We start from the raw sequence: 23,017 nt of genomic DNA, 5'->3' as shown, positions 1-23,017 counted from the left end.
AATAGTTTTCTGGCCCCCTTTTGTGTTAAAAAATGTGTCATAACTAGAAAATGTATTATGTTTTTTTGGTACAATGCTTCCTACCTACAGCGGACGAGTGAAGTAGCGAACGCCAATCAAATTACATCAGGCAGGGTGGGACAATTTATAGCGAAATGTCTCGGTACCTAGTGATGTTGTCTTGGATAGACGCTAAGAAACAACATTGCTTTAGTTCAAAGCTAAGCTAACCAACTTGATCTAGACCCTCTTGAGATCTTACCCGCACCAAGAGTTCAGGCATCGCTAGGTTACAGCCCCGCTGACCTAAAACTCGACTTTGAGCTGTCTAGTGCGATTTTAAGTTAACAATTGATCGTGTTTCGAACTGAATATACAAAATGGAAAATTTCTTTCTATGCTGTGCCTTCTCTTATCATAATAACCTTGGCTGTCATATAGCAGGCGAGCGATATAAAGTGCTATGACGATCACTAGCACAGTGCGCTCGGACTCAATCCACTGACCTGCTGTCGAAAAGTGAAAACAAGATTCTTGGGCCCCCACATACCCGCGGCTCAGCACGGCCTTGGAACTGACGATGCGGGGAAATTTCTAGTGCCGGGTCTGTCACTGAGTGTTGGGAGTATTGACTACATACTGTGATATTGATACGAACAAGATGAAGGTGAAGTTTTGAAATAACGTATATTCAATGAATGTTATACAACAATGCTAATTGATTATCAACAATGAAACCAAACCAAAATGCAAAATGACCAAAAGAGAAAAGGAAAAATAAGGGTATTCATAATCATGATCCACCACCGCCAGTCAGAGCCCCACTACAGTACTAACTTAACCCCACTCACAGCTTAGCCGCAGAGCCAGCGGAGGAGATCTCGTTGTACAACAAGCTAGTGAGGAAATCGGCGTAGTCCTCACCGGTCACCTGGCCAGCGAAGTACCGGGCAGCAAGCTGGTACTTGTTACCCTTGGGACCCTGGGAGGCGAGGCTGTCGGCCTGCTCCTGGAGTAGACGCAGGGCATAAGCCTTGTCAACACGCTTGCCATCGGCAGTGCTAACGTTGTGACGGACCCACTGCCAGAGCTGGGAGCGGGAGACCTCGGCGGTAGCGGCGTCCTCCATGAGGAAGTTGATAGGAACGCAGCCGACACCGCGCAGCCAGCCCTCCATGTAGCTCAGACCGATGTTGAGGTTCTTGCGGATACCGTCCTCGGTGATCTTGCCGGGGACGTTGGTGTTCAGCAGGTCGTTGGCAGTGATGTTGACCTCCTCGCGACGCTTGAAGAGCTGGTTGGGGGTGGGCATGTACTTGTTGAAGACGTCGGAGGCGATGGAGGCCAGGGCCGGGTGGGCAACCCAGGTACCGTCGTGGCCAGCACGGACCTCACGCAGCTTATCGGCGCGGACGGACTCCATGGCCTTGTCGTTGGCGACGGGGTCGTTCTTGACGGGGATCTGAGCGGCCATGCCACCCATAGCGTGGACACCACGGCGGTGGCAGGTCTTGATGAGGAGCTTGACGTAGGCGTCCATGAAGGGGACGGTCATGGTGACGTCGGAACGGTCGGGGAGGACGAAGTTGGGGTGCTGACGGAACTTCTTGATGAAGGAGAAGATGTAGTCCCAGCGGCCGCAGTTCAGGCCGGAGCTGTGGTCGCGCAGCTCGTAGATGATCTCGTCCATCTCGAAGGCGGCGGTGATGGTCTCGATCAGGACGGTACCACGGATGGTACCACGGGGCATGCCGATGTAGTCCTGGGCCAGGTTGAAGACGTCGTTCCACAGGCGAGCCTCGAGGTGAGACTCCATCTTGGGGAGGTAGAAGTAAGGACCGGCACCACGGGCGACCAGCTCCTTGGCGTTGTGGAAGAAGTACAGACCGAAGTCGAAGAGAGAACCGGAGATGGGCTCACTGTCAACGGTGAAGTGCTTCTCCTCCAGGTGCCAGCCACGGGCACGGGCAATAAGGGTAGGCAGCTTGCGGTCAGTGCGGAGCTTGTACTCCTTGCCGCCCTGCTTGAAGTCGACCTGGCGACGGATGGCATCGTACAAGTTGACCTGACCGTTGATCATGTTCTCCCAGGTGGGGGCAGATGAATCCTCAAAGTCGGCCATGTAGGTCCAGACATCGGAGTTGAGGGCGTTGACGACCATCTTGCGGTCGGTGGGACCAGTGATCTCGACACGACGGTCGACCAGACCGGGGGCAGGGGGAGCACCCTTCCATGCGTCGTTCTCACGAATGTGCTTGGTCTCGGGGAGGAAGTCGAGCAGGTGGCCCTTGTCGATCTCGGCCTGGCGGTCGATACGGCGCTGGAGGAGGGCCTTGCGAGTGGGGTTGAAGGTGCGGTGGAGGATGGCCAGGAAGGCGCAGGCCTCCTTGGTCAGGATCTTGCGGGCATCGTTAGGGATGCTGGCCAGGATGGCCACGTCCTTGAGGTGTGAGTCAACGGGAGCGGTCATTGTGAGTGTGTGGGGAGATGTGTGTGAAGTATATAGATCGAAGGTAGTCGGAAGTATAGAGTCTGTTGTATAGATTGCTACCGATGATATCGAAGGTCCATTCAATTGATAGCTGGATTGAAGGACGGATGGAATTTGACGAAGAAGAAAAGAAGAAGCGATCTTCTTAACAGGAAGTCTCCAGACTATATACAAGTGAACCAGCCGCCCGCCCGAAGGCGGAGATAGAAGACGTCAGAGTCAAGAGAGCCGCGGCTGTTCTTTTTTTGGTCCCGCCGGGCCAATCCTCTTACGAACTTTCGGTTATCATCCAGCTTCCCCCAGTCCGACTCCACCTTTAATTCACCATCCAATCAACTCTCTCTTCAGCGTATCTGCACCTGACTTTCCCGACGGGAAACTGGCTCAAATGGCTCCTCCACTCGGCCGACATCGCCCGTTCCCCGAAACCCAGCAGTCTACACCACCTTCAACCCTACAAATCGGCACTCAAAAGGCGGTCGCGGCCCCCGAAAGCACTCGGGATGCGCCGCATACCGAGTCAACTCGCTGCGCGACCGGCGCACTACTATCCGGGTTTACTAACAATCTCTCGTCCGGAAAGACGTGCAGTCTTATAGTTTTTTTTTCCACATCTCTCTCGTGAGTCGTGATGAACAACACGATGGATTGTCCAGTCTGCACCCAAAACAAAGTTTCCGTGATTGTCCAACCCTAGTTCGCCCCGATCCCTGCCCCAGGCTGCAATCATCTCCTAACTCACCCGAGGCGCCTGCCATTCGCCCTTTCCTGTTCTCCCCGCATGCCCGAGCTTGCCAATCATGCCGCGGCTCACTTTGAGATAAAAGGACGGAAGATGCATTGGTCTGGATTTGAGCCAGAGCTCGGCTTCATTCGGTTGAGCTTGTCTGGGATCTTTGGCCGAAATGTCCCGGCTTGTGATGTGTCTGGGGAAAATCATCCGGGATGCGTCATGCTAGCGGCCTACATGTGATGCCGCATGTGATAGTCACACTGAATGTGCTACTACTCCTACGGTACCTTGAGGAAATACTATGCTTCAGATTCATGACCGTCAATTGATTCAATCGATGATCTGTATGCCGACTGGCTAACTATTTATACTCCAGCACTTGACACTGTCGCGCCCGACCGGAGGTACTTTCTGAGGCCTATATCTCAAGTACCTCACGGACTACTAACGGCCTATGACTCCTACCAGACTAACAGAAAGCATAACCATGAAAATGAAAATCTGACAAGCATCCCGAGCAGCCATACCTGTGTTAGTGCTTTCAGTGCTTCCCTCTTGGCTTTTTAAAAGGCTTTTGCAAACCCGATATTCGAACTAACATGTTTTTACATTTCTTACGGGCTTCAAGCGTTGACTTTGCTTTTGATATTCAACCCCGTCACTTGAATCAAGAATTATTTGAAGTGCACTCCCTTTATATATCTACCACCGCTGTCGCGAGGTTACCTCATGAGGGCCGCGTCACTCTTAGACCATGGTCAAAATTAACCCCCGAATATTACCAGAATAAATAGAAGCAACTATCAGAGATTTTGACAAATTCCTCCCAGTCCAAAGAAGAAAAGCAATGAGCAAAGGCGATAATCTTCTCTATTTTAAAGTCAAATCACGAATAAATGTCTAGTTTAAGTGACACTTCCCCTTGCCCCCCTGCTAACCTGTATCGGTATCATCGGTAGCGTCAGCGAACAGTCTTCGTAAAGTCTCTCTACGAAGAATCAAACTTAAAACTAATACTGTAATACAACCAGCAGCGCGAGAATAATGATTGGCAAAATCATGGAGAAGAGCCTTGGCTTGGGTCGAACCTAGATAATGTCCAGATAAGCTTACGTATTTTTAATATTTTTGTTAAATAGGGTCCGACCCACTTCGTAGATCCAGTCATTTAAAAGTCCCGAGTATCTCCCATGCATATATTGAAGCAACTGCATGGGTAGATGAACCAGTTCTTTTGTGATTTCTAATCAGTGAAGTATAGATATCTCACACCCGGAGCCAGATGTTTGTCATGTAGTGGTCAATTCCTGCCAGTAAGCCCCCTACCATTCCGACAATGCGTCGAGCGAGACCAATCCTCTATACAATAACGAGTACTCAAGTCATTTTTGATGACAATTCCGGATTTACGACCGTAGGGTATTGAGAACATGAACTTTAAGAGCTAGCTCCGGCTACGCTCGAAAAGTGAAAGCGCGGTGCATTGATAAAAGTAGCGCAAAAGTGTAAGCTCTGAACTATGTGAGAATAAACGACTCTTCATGTGAGCTCGACGTCCATACGTCGGGGGACCAGGCGGCTCTAATAGACCAATAGACTAGCCAAGGGCCAAGATTACTCTGTACCACTTATGATTTGATGGAATGCACGGGCACTGATCTAGCTATTCCTTTTGACTACTGCATCGAGAGTTGCATTTGGCGCAAGAACATTTATTACGAAATCGCTCGCTCTCGCCGAAATCATCTATGTATATACTGCAACTAGTAAATGAGATGAAACATCTCGAGTCTTTTCATTTGCTGCAACCTGAGTCTACCTCTTGCTGGACTTTTTTTTGGTCGGACTTGGTGGTTGTCGTAGTATTGTACCCCAGAGTCACGTGACAGTTCGTGTACTGTATATGCTTGCTTTTTCCCTCCTTTTCCGCTTCCAAATTTCTCATGACCTATAGGTTTTTCATTTCAATTTTTCTCTAGACTGTAGACAGACTGCCAGTCTCGCTTTATTTTAACACTAGTGTTCCTGTCGCCTCGATCCAATTGAGGGATCTCATTGTGACCCCTCTTCAGTCACCTCTGTCCTATCCTCAAGCAGGTCACGCCGCCACGAGAAACAGCCAACGCGTGCTAAAATATGGAGTCCCAGATGTGCTACGATGACGTTGCATGGGAACAATCCGATGACGTGTCTGATAATTGGTTTCTTCAGTTTCTTGATATAGACATCAAGAGACCAATTGCGAGATTTATCCTGAAGCATGATTCTGGGGACGATCCCGAGTTTACGATTTTTTCGAAAAGGGTCCTTCAATATCACTTTACAAATGAAATACATATACAGCGCAACCAACATCCGTTTTTCGCAGCCGGGCGCCATTCTTTTTCCCGAGGAAAAAATAGAGAACGAAGTTGCTGTGATGCGATACATCTCGGACCAGACACCAATCCCACTTCCGTTCATCATTCACGCGGGTACAAAGGAGGAGAGCCCTCTTAAACTAAGCGCTTTCATCATGATAATCCATATTGAACATAAAACAACCATGTATGATGCTCTTAACACGCCAGGGTGTTTAAAGGAAGAGCGGGGAGTCCTTAACCCAAACATTAAAGATTAACTTGAAATGCTATATACACAACTAGCAAAGGTCCTACTTTAGCTTTTTAAGCTAGAATTCCCAAGAATAGGTTCCCTCAGCTAGGTGGACGATTTTTCCTGGGAGGTGACTAGCCGGCTATTATCAATGAATATGAATGAACTCGTGGGTTTGGGGACACTGCCTCGATCAGAACTTCCACCCCGAAATGCCACTTTAAGGACAACATCTTCATACATTGAAGCTTCGGCACAGCTCAACATCCAACATTTCATACATCAAAGGAATGATGCAGTGCAGTCTGCAGATGACTGCCGTCGGAAGTTTATTGGAAGACAGCTGTTTTACAAGCTTGCCAAGGACAAAAAACTATCACTATGCTCTGACAATGGTCTATTTAAACTCTGGTGCGATGATTTTCGGCCAGCCAACGTCCTTCTTAAAGAAGATATGCATATTGCCGGCCTGGTAGACTGGGAGTTCATATACGTAGCACTAGTCGAGTTTTCATATGCCCTACCGTGGTGGCTCCTGATCGAGAAGCCTGAATACTGGTCTGAAGGTATCGAAGACTGGGCCCGAGTATTCGATCGCCACCTAAAGACCTTCCTCGCAGTAATGAGGCATTGTGAAGATATGGACGCCTAGCACAGCCAGCCCCGGCTCTCGGATCAAATGCAAAGGAGCTGGGAAAGCGGAGACTTTTGGGTGGTGTACGCGGTTTTGCATAGCTTTGCGTTTGACGCGATCTACTGGCAGAAAATCGACCAGCAATTCTTTGGGCCTACGAAGACCGACGATCCTAGCGAGGCATGGAAAGAGCGGCTGGACCTGCTGGAAGACAGTCAAAAGGTTGAGATGGAGCGGCTGGTGACGAAAAAGCTTGAGGAGATGGAAGATAGGGGTTTGGCGTGGGATCCGGATGAGTATACTGAGGCATTTCGCCAGGCGTTGATGAGAAAGAGAGAAGAGAAAGCCAATGAGGTTGACGAATTCTAAGGGGGAGCGCTGGGGCGATTGTAAATGTCATAATAATCACAGTCGAGAGTGGGTTGAGGTTGATAGGCCATGGCTACCCTAGAAGAGCTATAACGGATACTACCTTGGTGGAAGGTCTTTTTTTAAAAGAGACCATCATTGAAACATCCATTGGTGATTGTGGTGTTGAAACATCTCATCCGTAATCAAATCGATTCTCCAGGGTTAACTTTAAATCTTTCAGAGCTTCGCTATCTGAAAAGATGTTTTCGCTATCGACTGGAGATCGGAACTACTCTTTCAGCCAAGAAGGCGTTTGACTGCCTATTGGGATTACACAGGATTCCTTTATCACCAGTTATTGAAGCATGACATCGGCTCGAGTGGCCGCGAACTTCCAGTGCGAGGCATAGTTTCTGCAAATGAGTGTACTTGCATTCATGAATTTTTCAAACACTTTTCGATTAGCATATACTGTGATACGGTACTTCCTACATCAAATATCTCGGCATCATATATATTCTTTCGTACACTGAAGAAAATCAATCCTCGCCTGATTCATGTGCAGCTGACAGGACACATCCGTAATATGTATGCCCAATGCACAATTTACCACCAAGTGTACCTCAATGCGACTAGAGTTTTCCCTAGTCACTACCTCAACAGTCAATTCGGATCGCGCCGATATCCATATTTCTTGAATCTTTTATTTAACGCTGACCTAATCCACATTTCCAAGTTGAACACCTATAGAGGCGATCACGGCGATGTAACCACCGAGGATCGGCAATTTTTGGTGCACTGGCCTTCCGAGGGTATTTGAACTTGCCCGCGGTCGCAAAGTGTCCTTTCCCTTCGCGCAACTTATTTTTCCGATGTCAAATGATTTTGGCTTCATCTTAAAATTTCCAGATCTTATCATAAGTATGTATCTATTGACTACTTGACGGGCTCAACGCTTGATGTGGTTTGGAAACCCCCTGAGCCTGACACGAGGGCTCCTACTGTGAAGAGGTACCGCGCGCACGAGCCCATGCTAAACTAGACGAGAAGCATAAGCATAAGAAACATATATACCGTTGAGCAGGCTCAAGGAGGACGTATATCTTACGCCTGCTTCTTCACTCTCTTGTACAGTTCGTACGCGCGCCTGTTCACTATATAGAAGGGGCCAAGTTTCAACTTGCATAGTATGCTGCTGCTATCGAGCACAGAGCTTCTTGTGCGGGGAACTTTACTCTTCACACTTGTAACAGCTTCAAACTCATTCCAATTGTAGTTTTCATTGCGTTGGATCGTTCGCTATGCAGTGATATTGTGAGTAGAATTGTTTATGTCTTGTGCCTGTCTATATCGTGTGCCAGAGCACTTTAGCATGGAGCTCAGTGCTCCGTTTTTGTTGTTAGCATGATTCCTCCGTAATCGCTGGTTGGACGGTTGAACCTTTTTGCGCAGGGGCAGTGCAAGGCCCCTTCAGTACCTTGAATGTGGGGACAATCACCACAGCTAACAAGTAGACCAAGCTTAAGCCAAAGTAACGAACTATCAGGCATTTTAGAAACGTATAACAAACGTAGTCATGCAACTCGAAGCTGAGGTATCTGTGATGGCATACTATGTCAGCTAACCGTGGATCCCAATGCCCAAGTGGCATGATTCGTTGCACGAGCCAATGTTGCAAGACTCGGTTCTCCACGTCATGCGATCCCCGCATTCCCGCATTCCACAGCCGGCGATCTTTCTTTCCTGCTTTATACGGAGGAATACCCTCCGACCGGAACACGCGCCACTTTTTCACCACTTCTCGACTTCCTTTTCCCTTCTATCTCTCCAATTCAGTCTCTCCTTCAAAAATCGCTATATTCCCCATACCGCGATTTCACAATGTCTCAATACGCTTTCCCTGGAGCCAACCCTTCTCACAGACCTCATCCGACCGGCCCGTCCATAAAGCCTCGGCCTAGCCGCTGGTAAGCAACTCTACCCCTGGAAAGGCCTCCGTTCTCAACAACCCACCATCTAACCATGATCTTTCGAAATAGGTATATCCCAGTCGTCGCTGCCGTAGGACTTGGTACGTGCAAGTCCCATAATGAATCCCCTCCCTTCGCTCTATCGGCCACTAACCCATTTCCGTCCAGGCTTCGCCGGCTATAACTACTACAACGAGGTTAAATCGCGGCACGAATTCGCCATGGCTGAAGAAGAGAAGCGTCTCGCCCGAAACCAAAAACTCATGGACGCCTACGGCAGCAAAGATAGCCTGCACGATGTCCAACAGGCGCTTGATACGTATCATGCTCGATGAGCGTGCCTTGGATAGGCCACTCGGTTGCGATGCTGGTTTTTGCGGCTAAGCGGGCTATAATCATGCATGGTGTTATTTTATGGAGTTTATGGAGTTGGTGTTTGGGGATCGGAAATTCTTTTCGGGGCTGCAGTTTTACCCCTTCTTCTCAGATAGTGTGGCTTTCACTATCATGTCAGTGGACACTTTTACCATTTCTTATGTTCAATATTTCAAGCATGCGGGCGAATATTTATGGCCTCGTACTGCATGCCGTTCTATATCTATCCATCTCCTGGAATTACAGGACTACTTTCCAATCATTACTTACTGCCGCATGGTAACCTAATCACAAGGTCTGCTCAACATGTTCATGGAAGATAATAATATTTGAATAAATATATACACAGCAACCTCATACGGCCTCTTTCAAACCCCCTATTTCTTACAATTACCACACCAATCCCCTAAAACTCCTTAGTAGCTCGAGTAGAAGCTGCTAACATCCCACCCATCAAAAGCACTATAGTCAGCCAGAGGCGTGCTACCATTCAGATGCTCCCAGTGCTTGCGATTTCCACAAGTGCCAGAGGTATCCGTGCTCGCACACTTACCACCCAACAACTTAGCAATCCGCTCACCAGCATCGCGGCCCTCGAACCAAGCACCATGCAAGAAGCCGAAATACCCTGCGCTGGTAGCCTCACCCGCGAACCAGAGGCGGTTCACGTTCGCGCGCAGGTTCTCGTGCATCTCGAGGGTGGTCGATGGAGGCCAGTTTGAGTAGCTGCCGTATGCCCAGGGGGTGGTTGACCAGCGGGGGTACATGAAGGCAGTGGGCTCGGGGATGTCGAGGTCTGGGTACATCTTGCGCAGGACGGCCATGACTTCCTTTTGGGTCTGCTCATCGGATTGGCGCTCCACGCGGTAGGATTCTTGCGAGACCACAGTGACGAAGATGATGTTTGACTCCGGGATGAATCCAGGGGCGGACAGGGATTGCCAGACGGGATAGTAGCCGCGGGAGACAGGGTCAGCGTACAAGAAGTACTGGGTGTCGCGAGGCCAGAAGGTCTCGTTGAACTGGAGGAAGATCTTGGTGTACGTGCCCATGCTGAACTTCTCGATAGCAGTTTGCTTCCATTCAGGGAAAGAGGGACTGAAGGAGACGGCGTTGTTCTGTAGAACACCGAGCGAGAAGGTGCAGATTGCGTAGGCAGCAGATACGCAGCTGCCATCTTTCTTGTAGATAACCACACCGTCGTCGGTGTAGGTGACATTGGTGATAATTGAGTTTAGTTGGACGCGCGGGTCGTTGTCCTTGAGGAAGGTCGAGGCCTCCTTGATGATGATTCGGTTGTAGCCACGCTGGTCCCAAACGTAGTTGTTCTCATCGCTGAACTGGTTGAAAGTCAAGTTCTCACCGGCGGCACCGAAGATGAAGGAGCTCTCGTCGGGTGAATAAGCATCCTCCCAATCTGAAGCATGGTCAGCGTTAATGCGAGAAATGAGTGGATATGCAATGACTTACCCCACTCCCACCACTCCACAGCCTGGCGGGCCATATCATCAATCTTAGGCCTCCATCCGGCCAGAGCCAGACCACTGCGAGCAGTCTGGTCCTGGCCGTTCTCGGTCAGAAGAACTCCAGCCGCCTCAGCGGCATCATCGTACAGGTCCTCAAAGTCATCCAAAAGGGAGCTGTAGTCCACATAGCCGGTCTCATTGTAGGTGAGAATGGAGCTATAGTCGGAGTAGGTATTGTTCAGGTCCCACTTCTTTGCGAAGGTCCAAATGGGATTCTCTGGAGAGGCATGGTTAGCAACGACTTGTTGGTATACTTAGCGGTTAGACACGAATCATACCAGGGCCGCCAGGAGATCCAAGTCCTTGCACCTGTTACATTCACAAGTCAGTCTGTGCATGGTTCGGACCTAGGAATTGCACGGTCTCATACCCAGTTTGCTCCCAGTTCGACAGTGTACGGCTTGCCGTTGGGATCCTTGCCAAAGTCGGTATGAGCCACACGGCCACCAAGGGTATCCCGATACTCGATAATAATAAAGTCGTGAATAGAAGAGTTCGACAAAGCTTGCTATAAGTTGGACGTGAGCATCGCGCCTCTTCGGGACCACAAAGGGTTTATCTTACTGCCGCAGCGACGCCAGCCATTCCACCTCCCCTACAATGAGTTAGCTCAACATGTCTCACATATCGAATAGAATCATCGCAGACTTACAGGATAGCGACCGTAGTCTTCTTGCAAGTGGCGTGCTCATCGCGGGCCTTGTTGGCCGACGCGGAACATGTTTGCGCGGCAAGCGCAGCTGCCAACAAACCCAGCCCCTTCTTCGAGAACATGACTGCGAAGATGGCAAGCAAGTGTGAAATGAAGGAGGGAAGCGATGACAAGGCTATCGCAATAATTCAAGAGATTAGCACTTGCCGCGATGCCATTATTTATACACCGCAATAGGCACAGACCGGAGACCGGTTTCTTGGAAGGGAGATTCTCCGAAGATTACCAGATTACCAGTAGGTCCACCCGGGCACGCGGTGGAGATCAACATTTACAGCATCTTCAGGATATTATCGCGACGCAACTAAGAGCGCGTTAGGGATAGCCTGGGACAGCCTGGGATAGCTTACCATGCAACTAACGCAGTCGAGGGAAGTCCATGCGACCACTGACGAAATAGGGAGGACAAGCCGGGTCGTTCAGGTACTGGGTGATAAGCTTTGCGGAGAGAGGCCAATTTCAAGCAGTGTTGTTTCATCGTTTTGGGGGAGGTGGAGATGTCTACGATAAGACTACATTCCGCTCGGTTGGACAAGGCTGAAGCGGCGACTGCGATTGGTTGCGATTAGGACAGCCAAGAGCTAAGTGGACTTAGGGCGGACATCGGTTGGATAGTCCTTGTCCCACCGTATAGATACGATTGGTGCTTATGCTGATACGATCTCCTTGGCTCAACTGCTCCCCCGCATGCTAGCCAGCTGTAACCCTGTCGGCGCTATCCGCAAAATGTATGTCATAGCCATGTGTCGTTCGGTAAATCCGGGATACTTAGATGCATTTCCCTCCAACTTTTTGGAATATTATTCCGGCTAGGAACTTTTCTTTTCTGTTTGTTTTCTACAACCCTTTGATTTGCACAGATTCACGATATGAGTCACCCAACAGAGATGAAGGGTGGTCCGTTGGAGGACGATGATGCGCAGCTGGCGGCCATGGGCCATAAGCCAGAGTTGAAGCGACAATACTCTATGTGGTAGGATCGACATGAGAAAGTTCAACTTTCCGCGGTACTGATTAAGGGATAGGTCGATGCTGGGACTGGCTTTCGCGGTGCTTAATGTAAGTCCATTCAAGTTTCTCGACTTGGTCACTCCCATCATGAACCCTGCAGCTAATCAAAACCACCTTCTCTATCTAGTCATGGACTGCACTTTCTGCTAGCTTGTCGATTAGTCTCACGTCCGGAGGAAGTACAAGTGTTATTTGGGGTAGGTCAAGCATGATAACGCGCAGCTCTGCATGGGCTACTGAGTAACACTCCGAAACAGGTCTCGTCACGGCTGGATTTTGCAACTTGTGTATTGCCGCCTCGCTGGCGGAGTTTCTCTCTGCTTATCCCACGTATGTCAAGCGGCCTTCTCTGTTTGTATCGATTTTGAGAACTCGACTGACCTTCAACTAGCGCCGGTGGTCAGTATCACTGGGTCGCCGTCAGTATGTTATTCACCATCACCTGCTTCTCAAATACTAGCTGACCATAGCACAGTCGCTTGGCCAAAATGGGTGCCTATTCTCTCGTGGATCACGGGTTGGATCAATGTGGCTGGTTGGGTACGCGGAACAACTGCCTATCCTATCTCTCAGTACTCCCAGGCTAACAATGGCATAGGTCGCTCTTGTGGCTACCAACTCGCTCCTGTCGAGTCAACTCATCGTCGGGTGTATCTCGGCCATGCATCCAGTAAGATTGCGATTCCTGGCAATGGCGGGACATCTTTGACTGACAACCAAAATCAGACTTACGTGGCACAGCGATGGCACCAATTCCTCATTTATATCGGACTGACACTAGGAGCATTTGTGATCAACGCATTCATGAACTCCATTCTGCCGATGATTTACCGCGGTGCCTGTACGTGTGTTTTAGCCTGTTATGTAGCCTTGGGGCTAACTGGAAACAGTTTCTTGGTCGATTGGTGGATTCGCGATCGTGTCCATTACCGTTCTTGCTTGCGCTTCGCCTAACTTCAACTCGGCCTAGTAAGTAGAATATTGACCAGTTCTTATGAGTGTTGCTAATTCGCATTAGCTTTGTGTTCTGCAACTTCGTGAACAGCACCGGATGTTAGTTTATCCATGAATTATAGCTAGCTGCGAGTCATGCTAACGATAATAGGGCCTGATGGTGTTGCATGGATGCTGGGACTGCTTCAAGGAGGACTTGGTGTTACTGCTTTTGTAAGTTTCCTCCATGATCATTTTTTTCAAGGCCTGGTACTGATTTTCTAGGATGCTGTGGTGCATATGATTGAGGGTAAGGAGGCAAATTGTGTCTGTGCACACGAGTCTTGGACTAACAATTGGCAGAGGTTCCAAACCCATCTATTGAAGGACCCAAGATCATGGTCTCGTGCGTGGGTATCGGTACTTTCACTGGTTCTATCTTCTTGATTGTCCTTCTCTTTGTGGCAGGCAACATGGATCAAGTCACTACCTCTGCTGCTGGTCCTCTCTTGCAGATTCTCATTGATGCCACCAAGAATACCGCCGGTGCAATCTGCCTGTTGATGTATGTTACTCGATGTTTTGTCAATGCTTCATGTCGCGCTAACAGATTTTCAGGCTCCCTCTCGTGTGCTTGATCCTCGCCATTCTCAGTGTGATGACCACTAGCAGCCGGATGATTTTCGCTTTCGCGCGGTTCGTACTCTACAACGATATGGCCATTCAAGAAACCAAACTAACAGCAGTAGTGATGGCGGCCTTCCTGCATCTCGATTCTTCGCCCAGGTCCACCCGACGCTCAAGCTGCCCTTGAACGCCCTTATCTTAACCGTCGTCGTTGTCATTATTTTCGGCTGCATCTTCTTGGGATCGTCCAGGTAAGCCACACCCCATTCTAACTCCAAAAGAGCTCTAACTCACTCCGTAAAGTGCATTCAACGCGATCATTTCTGCCGCGGTCGTTGCTCTCGATCTCTCCTACGCCATGCCCATCCTTGTCAACTGTCTGCAGGGTCGCAGAGCCCTCCCGGAAAGGAAGTGGAAGATCCCTAACGCCGTCGGATGGTTCATCGATTTGGTAAGATATCATATGAAATTCACCTTTCTGCTCAGGCAATGCTAACGGACAAGATCTCTCTCGCATATATTGCTCTCACTACCGTACTATTCGTTTTCCCTCCGTACCAAGATGTGACTGGCAGCAATATGAGTAAGTAGCCCTGCCCGCGACTTCATGTACATACGGCTAACTCACTTTCCAGACTACGCTGTTGCTGCGTTCGCGGTTATCATCATCATCTCCGTTTTCCAGTGGTTTATCGATGGTCGTAAGAACTTTACCGGTCCTCGCATTGATGTTACCATCGATGCGTTGGACACCGCGCACACTCACGAGGAAGAGCCTGCTATCCACGAGAAATGAGCAAGGGGCCATCAGTCTCGTATCTCATCGGATAGCAGGTGCACAATATGAGATAGGAGAGAGGGTGAGACCAAGCGCGTCATGCGCAAGGAGCTAATGCATCAATTGGGGGTGGGGGTCTATTCATATGTTGTTACTGTACAAAAGAAGATGTAAATTATGAAAACTCCTCACATAATTCCCGGAATAAACCGTTTTGTCGACCGATGCCATTGCTCCCACTCCTTGCCAAATTTCCCCTTCAGCATCTCCTCCTCATCCTTCACCCTCGTAAACAGCACACAAAGTGCGACCGAGATATAAGTCCCAAGGACTCCCAATCCCCATCCAGACCATCGAGCCAGCGTGGTCTCGGAAATCCAACAAGCAGGCACGGCATCCCATCGACAAAACAGCGACGCGACACCAAACCCAATCAGAACCAGCCCCGTGTAACTCGGATGTTGCATCCAGCCGTAGACACCCGACGTGACCAACTGATCCGGCGCTGCGAGGTGAAATGTAAAATTGCGACTAAGTTTGCCGTACGCAGCGAGCCGGACGTATGCCCCGAGGCATATCAGCAAGATGCCCGCGATCGCGGGGACACTCCACGAGAACAACTCTGGGTTGAGATTATGCGGTCGCGGGCACATCTGCGACATCCGCTGGGGCGCGTAAACCGGCAGCGCTGTGAGGAGGGCATGGTATGTGATGGCAGTGACGGCGATGCGACGGACAATCGTGGCCCCCGAGCCTGCGATGAAGCTAATTCGATCTGTTTGGTGACGGTCTTTACGGTCGGGGGATGGGTTCGGTGGTGTGGCGCAGAGCGCGCAGAGATAGCCGGCGCCCATCATGGCGGCGGCGAGAGCCGTGGTACCTGCTTGAGTCATTGCCGTGAGTTTATTGACAAGTGAGGGATTGGAGAGGAGAGCATCGGTTGTTTTTGAGCTGGACTGTGGGCCAAGCTGCTCTTGTGAAGGGAAACTTTGAATGCGCCAGGCGGGGCTTAAGGTTGGGGGCCGTTCCCCGTTGTGCCGAGGCTGATCCGGCTTGTCAACAAGGTTGTGGCGGTGCCTCTCGCAGTAAATGCTAAAGCAAATGGATATTCAAAGTTATCAATATCGACTTCGATTGTATTCTATCTATCAATCTATTGGAACGTTTTTCTAAGGTTTTTTCCATTTGGCAGGTTTTCCGGGTCGGGGAAAAAACATTCATTGATGTATATATATCTGAGCAGATATCCACAACAGCCCCGGGCCATACTTTAGACTCTATCGCCCTATCTACGTGAATTTACTTAGATGTGTGTTTGGGATGCAGGATTCCGAAGATAAGATGAATATTTACTGAATCTTCCATTTCGAGGGCAATGGGCATTCTGGATGGACATCGTAGACCCTCAACCTTTAATGCCCCTTTTACGAATGGCCGGTCGCAGAGATGCGCAAACCCGCGGATACGCATTCGGGGCCCTCGAAGACTATTTGGTATTTAAATTTACTGCATGACAGTGAAGAAAATGCTTTCTCCTTCTCTTTAAGCTACTATCAATACTATCCACACCGAAGGCCCTCGAAGTCTGGGATTAATTGCCCCGCGGAGCCATGCGGCCTAGTGAGTGGGGAACTTGCGGCGGTTGAACATCATGGCAATAACTAACTGTTTATCACTTGCCTAGAGAGGGTGTTCCCCGATCTGTTGGGAGCAGAATCCTCGCAAAATGCGAGACATAACATCCCAGGAGGGGTTGCACACTCAAGGATAGACCATGTTTCAAGGGGATCGCAGGAACTTCCTGGCCTTAACAATTCTCAAAATTCTCTATCGACCATTCCTAGAAAATGAACGACTGGTTCCTCCCGTCCTTTGTCTGTTCCGAAGGGTGTTTCGACTCTACAATTCTATTAAGGTATATAATTGGCTTGTTAAACCCTGCAGATCATCAGGCTACTGATGTCTGTGTCTGCAACACTAGCCTGGGCGGGCATATTAGCCGGGTGTTTTAAACTGCTCCTTAGGGAACGGAGGACGTTCCACTTACCGCACGACACTCCAGTATACGGTAATGTTCCGAGTTATCTAGCGAGTATTTCTGGACTTGAACCCCTACTGGTGGAGATGATTTGGAACTTCCGATAAAAATTGCATGAAGGACTCTGGATTCCTCCACTCAAGATGGTGAGCTCAGGGTTCAGAAGAGAAGAGGGCGGAACTGTTGGGAGAGTATAAAACAGCTCCTCGCCCTGAGTCAGTAGGGGTAACTAGAACGACCAAAATCTCAAACTTTCCAGACTATTCGTTGAATACTCCCAAGATGCCTTCCACTAAGCAGACTATTTCCGCGCTCGCCATGACGGCGATCGCATCTGTCAACGCCGCCATGGGCCCTGCTTTCAGCACTGGCCCTGTTGCCTCGGACTCTTTCATCCGTGAATCCACTTCCACTTTGGTCCTCCCTGAAGCTCCCAGTGGTTCTTCCGGCGATGCTTCTCTCTGGGTTGGCATGGGTACCTCGAATGGTGACCTGATCCAGTCCATTGCCGACAACTGGGAGTCGAGCTCTTGGAGTATCTTCGCCTACACCCTGCTCTCCACCAGCGGTAAATGGATTGCCATTTTGTAAGATGTGAAGAAAAATACTGACATATCTTAAGCTACCACTCAGATGCCCGTCCAGGGTGACTCTTCCACTGCCAATGCTGGAGACAAGGTGACCATGCATTGTAAGTTAGGATGGAAATTCCAAAGATCGTGGAATCGAAGCTCACCCTTCCACAGACAAGTTTGATGATTCCACCGGTAACTACACTCAAACTGTTCTCGTGAACGGCGTGACTGTTTCCACTCTGTCCACCAGCGATGGGCAGGCCCAGGGTTGGGGCAGTGCCGTTGAGTGTGCTGAGGATAACTGCGGCACCATGCCCGCTCACAGTAAGAGTCATTGAGAATATACACATTTTCGAGGGGTGTTTAAACTGACCTATTTCTCCGCTTCAACAGCCTGGATCGACACAGAGATCATCCTGGACACCGCCGACCCAAACTACATCAACACCCTGGGCAAGGGCGAGGGCGTCACCGGTGACATGACAACCAGCGACAACGGCAAGACTTGGACTGTCAGCACCATCAGCATCCCCGAATTCACCTTTGGTAGCTCGTCGTAAGCCAATCTTCTACTGAGGTAAAGAAGGGATCGGCTCTCCTTGAAAAGCGTTATAGGCACTGGCGGCCTTGCTATTCCACACTCTTTGTACATCTATTGTTATTCAAGCTGAAATATGGGATTTGCTTAAGTACACCTATACCAAATAAACGTTGATTGCTGATTCATTACCTTGGCACATCTCTAAAGGCGATCAGTCGTCCTCTTCTCCACCATCTTCTGATACTTAGCTGCGGTTCTTTTGCGGAACCTTTTACCCCATACAATGAGTGGAACGTGCAAAAACGCCACCACGGTTGCCCATACGCCCATAACAATGGACATGTTCTGTAAACCCTGGGCGTCCATCCACGGCACAAGAGCGAAGAAGATTGCAATGCTAAAGCAGTTTCGGATGAATGCGATACCGATGAATGCCTCGCCAGTAACCTGCCGACGTGAGTAATCGGGTTGTACGGTGTAGGAACTTTTTTTGTCAAACTTACTGCTTGATAGCTATCCTGAACAGCGCATAGAGCAACATCGCTAATGGCACCTAAGCCAAAGCCAAAGACAGCGCTGCCAATACTCGGCCATATCCAATGCATGCCCTGACAAGATTATCAGTAAGTACAATCATGTAGATATGACTAGGCTGTCTTACCTTTGCCGTAGTAACCCCGAACATGATGAACCCACCACCCATGCAAATAGCAGGAAAGTGATTAAGCTGCAACCGCATCTCCGGCTCGTAATAACCATAATTGCGTCGAGCAAGAACTTTGATCACCCGATCAGTTGCTCCACCGTATATAGATCCAAGGATACAGCCTATAAAGACACCAAGACTCATATTGCCGACGCCGACAGTGCCAAAATTCTAGGGAGGCTGTGTGAATACCATGGAGACGAGAGAAGCCTGGGCTGAGATCCAGCATAAGGCAAATGCGTATTGCAGAGCCGTGTACATGACAACTGGGAATTGGAATAGGACTTGAACAGATGTCCAGGCGATTTGCAGAAGGCTGTCATCCGTTGGAGTGATCAGGCGCATACGCTGCCGCCATGTTAAAAGAGGAATGGTCGGATCGAGGGTACGAGGTCCTGCGCTCGAATTGTCGTCCGAGTGAGAATTTCTGGGGGATGGAACCGGAGAAGCGGAATCGGCTCCCGTCTTCTGATCAACAATCGCCTCTTCTGGAGGTGTTTCTTGTGTCCTGCCTTGAATGGTTGCGATGTATTTGCTCTCCTCGAAGAAAAAGACAAAGTAGAGGAGGAGAACCGCCTCGACGGCAAAGGTAACCCAATAGCAGTATCTCCAGTTACCATCGGCGGCCATATATCCGGCAATGATTGAACTCAAAAAGCTCTACCGCCAGTTAGTAGAACGAGCTGGGCTGTTTTTAAGGTGGACTCTTACCCCAATCATCACCATTACCATATACAGACCGTTGGCGATACCGCGCTGATGAACAAAATATAGATCCGCCACCTGTTCCCGAGTGAGTATCCTCGTAAAGCAAGGTAACGAAAAGAATTTCATACCGTCATTTGCACAATTGTCTCATTAGTCGCTGATGCGAGACCGAATAAGAATTGAGAGACGTATAATTCGGCAATGGTGTTCAAGCAAGCCGACCAAGCTGCCACAACAAGAACCACTGTAGTTGAAATGAGATAAACAGGGCGTCGTCCATACTTGATAGCCGGAGGAATGAAGAGTATACAGCCAATGGCCGTTCCTGCATAGTTCAAGGCAGATGCGGCATTGAGCTGGTTGTAACTCCAGCCGAACTCTGGAATCCAAAGGACCCAAAAGACCACCGGGAGAGACGTTCTAAGATAGATGTTAGTGTTATTCGGAATGAGGGAATGATCTCTTACTGGGTGAAAATCAGGGCTGTCACGACAAGGGTTGGGAAGAAGTTCATGAATTTTCGAGTCGGCGTCCAATTCTACAAGGAAGAAGAAGTTGGATACAATTTCGAGTTTAAGGGATGAGGAATCTATACCAAGGGATCATTCGGATCCTGTGATGGTGTCGGCTGGAGCATGAACTCTTGTGTTTCAAATTCGCCATTTTCTGGTCTCGGTTAGACTGGTGGGAGGTACCAACGGAATCCAGCTGGGTTCTTACCACTGAGGAGACGAACCGTGCCTGGGGGTGTAGTAAAGTCCGGTGGTGGAGTCTGAATGTGCGGCATCTTACTTGATGTGTGGAGAGGCAGAGAATAGGGTAATAGAAGCTGAAGGTAAGAAAACGTGGTTGTGCGCCAGTAACGGTAAGCGTTGCAGGAGGCAGGACTTAGGATAACAAAAACTAATTGGAAAATGCCTGGCAAGCTATCCACAGTTTTCTCTCATGAGAAACATGCATGTATTTATAAAGCCGGGCACAGGTTCGGCATTTACGAAGCAGGTCTCCTGCTGGATCAAAGCTTATCAACACCATCCCGGCAATGCAGGGAGACCAATGGATATATGATCACAGGGCATGATTCGCCCAAAGCATCGTTTTCATCGATAAGCAGCCGTTATTTGAAGCAATAGGAGGACGGAGAGCTTGAACTGGCTTTTAGTTTCGGGCGCTAATGCACTCCGCAAGATAGCGCGGGTCGACCTTACGGATTGGGAAACGCCTAGTCGCTATCGTGCTCCTCTCGTACTCTGCGACGGCGCTTGGCCAGTGATGATGTCAAGGGCTGCCGAGTACTGGTCCAAAGCTGAGCCAGAATAATGGATCTATTCTCGTCAATTGTCATTATCTAGAATCTTAGCTGTATCAAGTCTAGCGTAGTTCAAGCAATGATCAAAGCAAGGGCACCCGCCATGCCGGCACCGGCCCATGTAGGCGGGCTATAGATAGATGCACCACCGGTCTTTGTAGCACTTGCACCAGTCCCGGTCGCAGTCGCAGTAGCTCCCTGTGCCCCGGTACCAGTAGCCGAGGCAACGTTATTTATCGACGCAGCGGTGATACCGTGCAAAAGAGAGCCATCGGTCCAGGTGAAAGTGGCTCCGCTAACTGGAGTGCTCAGTACACCGCCAGTGTTATATAGTGTTTCAGTTCCGTTTTTGGGAAGGTTGTTCGGCTTGTAGAAGGTATGCGTGTCGCCGGCGCTCTCAGCGGCGTAACCTAGATCGCTTCCACAGTCGTATGCCTCGAGGTATGGGCCACATTCCTCCCAGTGATGAGGACCCAGAAACACGTCATACCAGTAGTCGGCTCCGATTTTCGAGGGCTTGGTATTTGGGCATACGCTCCAGATGCTGGAGAAAGTCAGTCAGAAAATCCTTTAAAGCATTGCCACGTTTGTTGAGGTTGGGATTGAGGACATACGCAGATACAATGGCGCTCTGCGCGCAGCAAGTGCAGGCCTGAGTATAATTCGTCATATCCTTCGCCCCGGATAATTGATCGAGATTGGTCTTATTATTGCTGCACTCCGTGAGTTGCGCCGAGATCAGTGTTTCTTTCCGAGCCAGCTTGCCAATATTGCATGAACATCTACCAGCAGCATTTTCTGGGACTGGCCAGAAAGGTATTTGATCCATATCAAAATTTAAGCACAGGTTGAGGGCATCTTGTGCTGTTTCCTGGTATTCGCAAGAGTAGACCTAAGACGCAGACACGACGTGAGACTTTGTATTCATGAAGGAAAGTTCACACGCGACATACATGGTTCCAGCAACTGGATGCAGTACAATCAATCCGGTCAGTGGCCCTGACGCATCCACAAACATTGATGCAGTCCACTCCTATATTTGGACACTGCGTAGCCATGCACGTAGTATCGCCATTACACGAGTCGTAGCAGCTCTCGCTTCCATCGGAGCAGTTGCTCGTGATACAATTCGCATAGCTCGTCTCCGCTTTGTCATAACACTTTTGCATCCCCTTCGGATCCGCACAGACCGAGGTATCATTGAAGTAGCCAGCTGTCGCAGCTACAGCCAACGACGAAAATGCCGCCCAGGGCACCACCAGCCGTGATAGCGCAGGCATTGTGTTGACGCGTGTAGAAATGATGACGTCCGCGACGAACAAAATCAAACCCCCAGAGCACAAAGGACAAATCAGCCAAGGCCGGCTCCCAAGCACAAAATATCAATCGACCTATCGCAGGGATCACTGACTCGGGCCAAGCCGAAGGGTCCATAGATTCCACCGCTAGTGCTGACGGGGTTTCGCCCGCCGGGCGAATGGGAGGGCGTGGCGGCTTGGCGCTGGGTGATCTCTGCTTATCCGGGGCAAACCCGCGATCGCATTCGTTTAAATTTGCCAGGAGTGGGCTGAAATGGGGCTGCCAAGGCCGAGGACAAGAGCGGGATTGTCTGACCACGTCCGGTTGTCCAATTGAATGTGAGATATCGTGCATTGGCACTTGGCTTAAGGAGGGCAGCCTTGGCTTTAGTGCAGGAGGCTCGAGGGAGCTCCCGGGGAAGACGAAACGCGCGTTCGCTTTGAGTAGCGTTGCATCCGAAGATTGATTGAATGATTAATTTTGTTTTACTGTGTCAGAAATGTTACATCTGTCGCACTCTTTTCGTTTTCGCGTTTGCGAAGGGTGTATGCCCGGGATGCCTAACCGCATACGCTCGCAGGGTCTCGGTCCCTAGGGGTGAGCCCGACCTCGGCATCCTGCATGGGACTCAAAGATGGTCGCATTTCGAGGCTCTGATCATCAGATGTCCTTCTTGCTCTGGCCAAACTTGGCAGTCACAGTCAATCCAGGGCACAGCTTGTCTTGAGGTTGCGGCTCAAAACATCCACCTGCCACACGCTGATCAACGGCGTGGGCGCGCCGATCAGTGGCGGAACCTTGCCCCAGCTTCTCGTATTTTATGGACTGGATATCTTATCTTGATCAATCTAGAATCACACAGAGTCTGGTCGCTGGGATGTACAATCACAAAGTACTGAGTGACAAGTTTGAAACTTGGAGATGGTATGCGGGATATCACACGCAGCTGAGACTGAGCCAGCTCCCAGCTCGCAGCCCTCGCCTAGATATTCGTGCAAATCAAACAGGAGAGTAGACATAGCTGTAATAAACATGGTGTCCTTCTGTATCTAGGTCTGATCACCTGATTATCCATTAGTGCGAACTGGCATAAGTAATCGCCTTC

The 23,017-nt window shown here is 49.7% G+C and overlaps 10 protein-coding genes across 10 annotated transcripts; 4 read left to right on the top strand and 6 right to left on the bottom strand.

Moving 5' to 3' along the window:
- Positions 1–847: 847 nt before the first annotated feature.
- On the bottom strand, positions 848–2,470 carry N7496_007859 (malate synthase; the record flags this gene model as incomplete). Its single annotated transcript, XM_056700778.1, has 1 exon — positions 848–2,470. The coding sequence occupies one exon, from the start codon at positions 2,468–2,470 to the stop codon at positions 848–850; it is 1,623 nt and encodes a 540-aa protein (XP_056552841.1).
- Positions 2,471–6,498: 4,028 nt separating this feature from the next.
- On the top strand, positions 6,499–6,822 carry N7496_007858 (uncharacterized protein; the record flags this gene model as incomplete). Its single annotated transcript, XM_056700777.1, has 1 exon — positions 6,499–6,822. The coding sequence occupies one exon, from the start codon at positions 6,499–6,501 to the stop codon at positions 6,820–6,822; it is 324 nt and encodes a 107-aa protein (XP_056552840.1).
- Positions 6,823–8,685: 1,863 nt separating this feature from the next.
- Positions 8,686–9,109, top strand: N7496_007857 (uncharacterized protein; the record flags this gene model as incomplete). The annotated part of the gene is made up of 3 exons (XM_056700776.1): positions 8,686–8,771; positions 8,844–8,875; positions 8,943–9,109. The coding sequence occupies 3 exons, from the start codon at positions 8,686–8,688 to the stop codon at positions 9,107–9,109; spliced, it is 285 nt and encodes a 94-aa protein (XP_056552839.1).
- A 456-nt stretch (positions 9,110–9,565) lies between these two features.
- Positions 9,566–11,449, bottom strand: N7496_007856 (uncharacterized protein; the record flags this gene model as incomplete). The annotated part of the gene is made up of 6 exons (XM_056700775.1): positions 9,566–10,566; positions 10,620–10,892; positions 10,954–10,984; positions 11,046–11,183; positions 11,240–11,270; positions 11,328–11,449. 6 exons carry the CDS (start codon positions 11,447–11,449, stop codon positions 9,566–9,568), a joined length of 1,596 nt encoding a protein of 531 aa, XP_056552838.1.
- An 807-nt stretch (positions 11,450–12,256) lies between these two features.
- Positions 12,257–14,754, top strand: N7496_007855 (uncharacterized protein; the record flags this gene model as incomplete). The annotated part of the gene is made up of 18 exons (XM_056700774.1): positions 12,257–12,360; positions 12,413–12,446; positions 12,526–12,595; positions 12,656–12,728; positions 12,790–12,821; positions 12,874–12,938; positions 12,997–13,068; positions 13,125–13,239; positions 13,289–13,367; positions 13,417–13,451; positions 13,504–13,565; positions 13,617–13,641; positions 13,695–13,896; positions 13,950–14,027; positions 14,081–14,209; positions 14,262–14,409; positions 14,463–14,541; positions 14,594–14,754. 18 exons carry the CDS (start codon positions 12,257–12,259, stop codon positions 14,752–14,754), a joined length of 1,563 nt encoding a protein of 520 aa, XP_056552837.1.
- A 170-nt stretch (positions 14,755–14,924) lies between these two features.
- On the bottom strand, positions 14,925–15,629 carry N7496_007854 (methyltransferase family protein; the record flags this gene model as incomplete). The annotated part of the gene is made up of 1 exon (XM_056700773.1): positions 14,925–15,629. The coding sequence occupies one exon, from the start codon at positions 15,627–15,629 to the stop codon at positions 14,925–14,927; it is 705 nt and encodes a 234-aa protein (XP_056552836.1).
- A 1,427-nt stretch (positions 15,630–17,056) lies between these two features.
- N7496_007853 (uncharacterized protein) lies at positions 17,057–17,909 on the top strand (the record flags this gene model as incomplete). The annotated part of the gene is made up of 4 exons (XM_056700772.1): positions 17,057–17,342; positions 17,397–17,465; positions 17,521–17,673; positions 17,743–17,909. 4 exons carry the CDS (start codon positions 17,057–17,059, stop codon positions 17,907–17,909), a joined length of 675 nt encoding a protein of 224 aa, XP_056552835.1.
- Positions 17,910–18,091: 182 nt separating this feature from the next.
- On the bottom strand, positions 18,092–20,091 carry N7496_007852 (major facilitator superfamily domain-containing protein; the record flags this gene model as incomplete). Its single annotated transcript, XM_056700771.1, has 9 exons — positions 18,092–18,337; positions 18,394–18,498; positions 18,552–18,767; positions 18,789–19,256; positions 19,308–19,379; positions 19,433–19,724; positions 19,772–19,842; positions 19,900–19,970; positions 20,025–20,091. 9 exons carry the CDS (start codon positions 20,089–20,091, stop codon positions 18,092–18,094), a joined length of 1,608 nt encoding a protein of 535 aa, XP_056552834.1.
- A 594-nt stretch (positions 20,092–20,685) lies between these two features.
- Positions 20,686–21,893, bottom strand: N7496_007851 (uncharacterized protein; the record flags this gene model as incomplete). The annotated part of the gene is made up of 3 exons (XM_056700770.1): positions 20,686–21,157; positions 21,228–21,505; positions 21,567–21,893. The coding sequence occupies 3 exons, from the start codon at positions 21,891–21,893 to the stop codon at positions 20,686–20,688; spliced, it is 1,077 nt and encodes a 358-aa protein (XP_056552833.1).
- Positions 21,894–22,572: 679 nt separating this feature from the next.
- N7496_007850 (uncharacterized protein) lies at positions 22,573–22,946 on the bottom strand (the record flags this gene model as incomplete). Its single annotated transcript, XM_056700769.1, has 2 exons — positions 22,573–22,737; positions 22,809–22,946. 2 exons carry the CDS (start codon positions 22,944–22,946, stop codon positions 22,573–22,575), a joined length of 303 nt encoding a protein of 100 aa, XP_056552832.1.
- Between the last annotated feature and the right edge of the window lie 71 nt (positions 22,947–23,017).

The sequence above is a fragment of the Penicillium cataractarum genome (assembly GCF_028827025.1).
Source record: "Penicillium cataractarum strain IBT 29864 chromosome Unknown utg000007l, whole genome shotgun sequence".
In the NCBI taxonomy this organism is placed as follows: domain Eukaryota; kingdom Fungi; phylum Ascomycota; class Eurotiomycetes; order Eurotiales; family Aspergillaceae; genus Penicillium; species Penicillium cataractarum.
The sequence above is the reverse complement of the archived record's forward strand: the minus strand, read 5'-3'. Positions and strand labels throughout refer to the sequence as shown.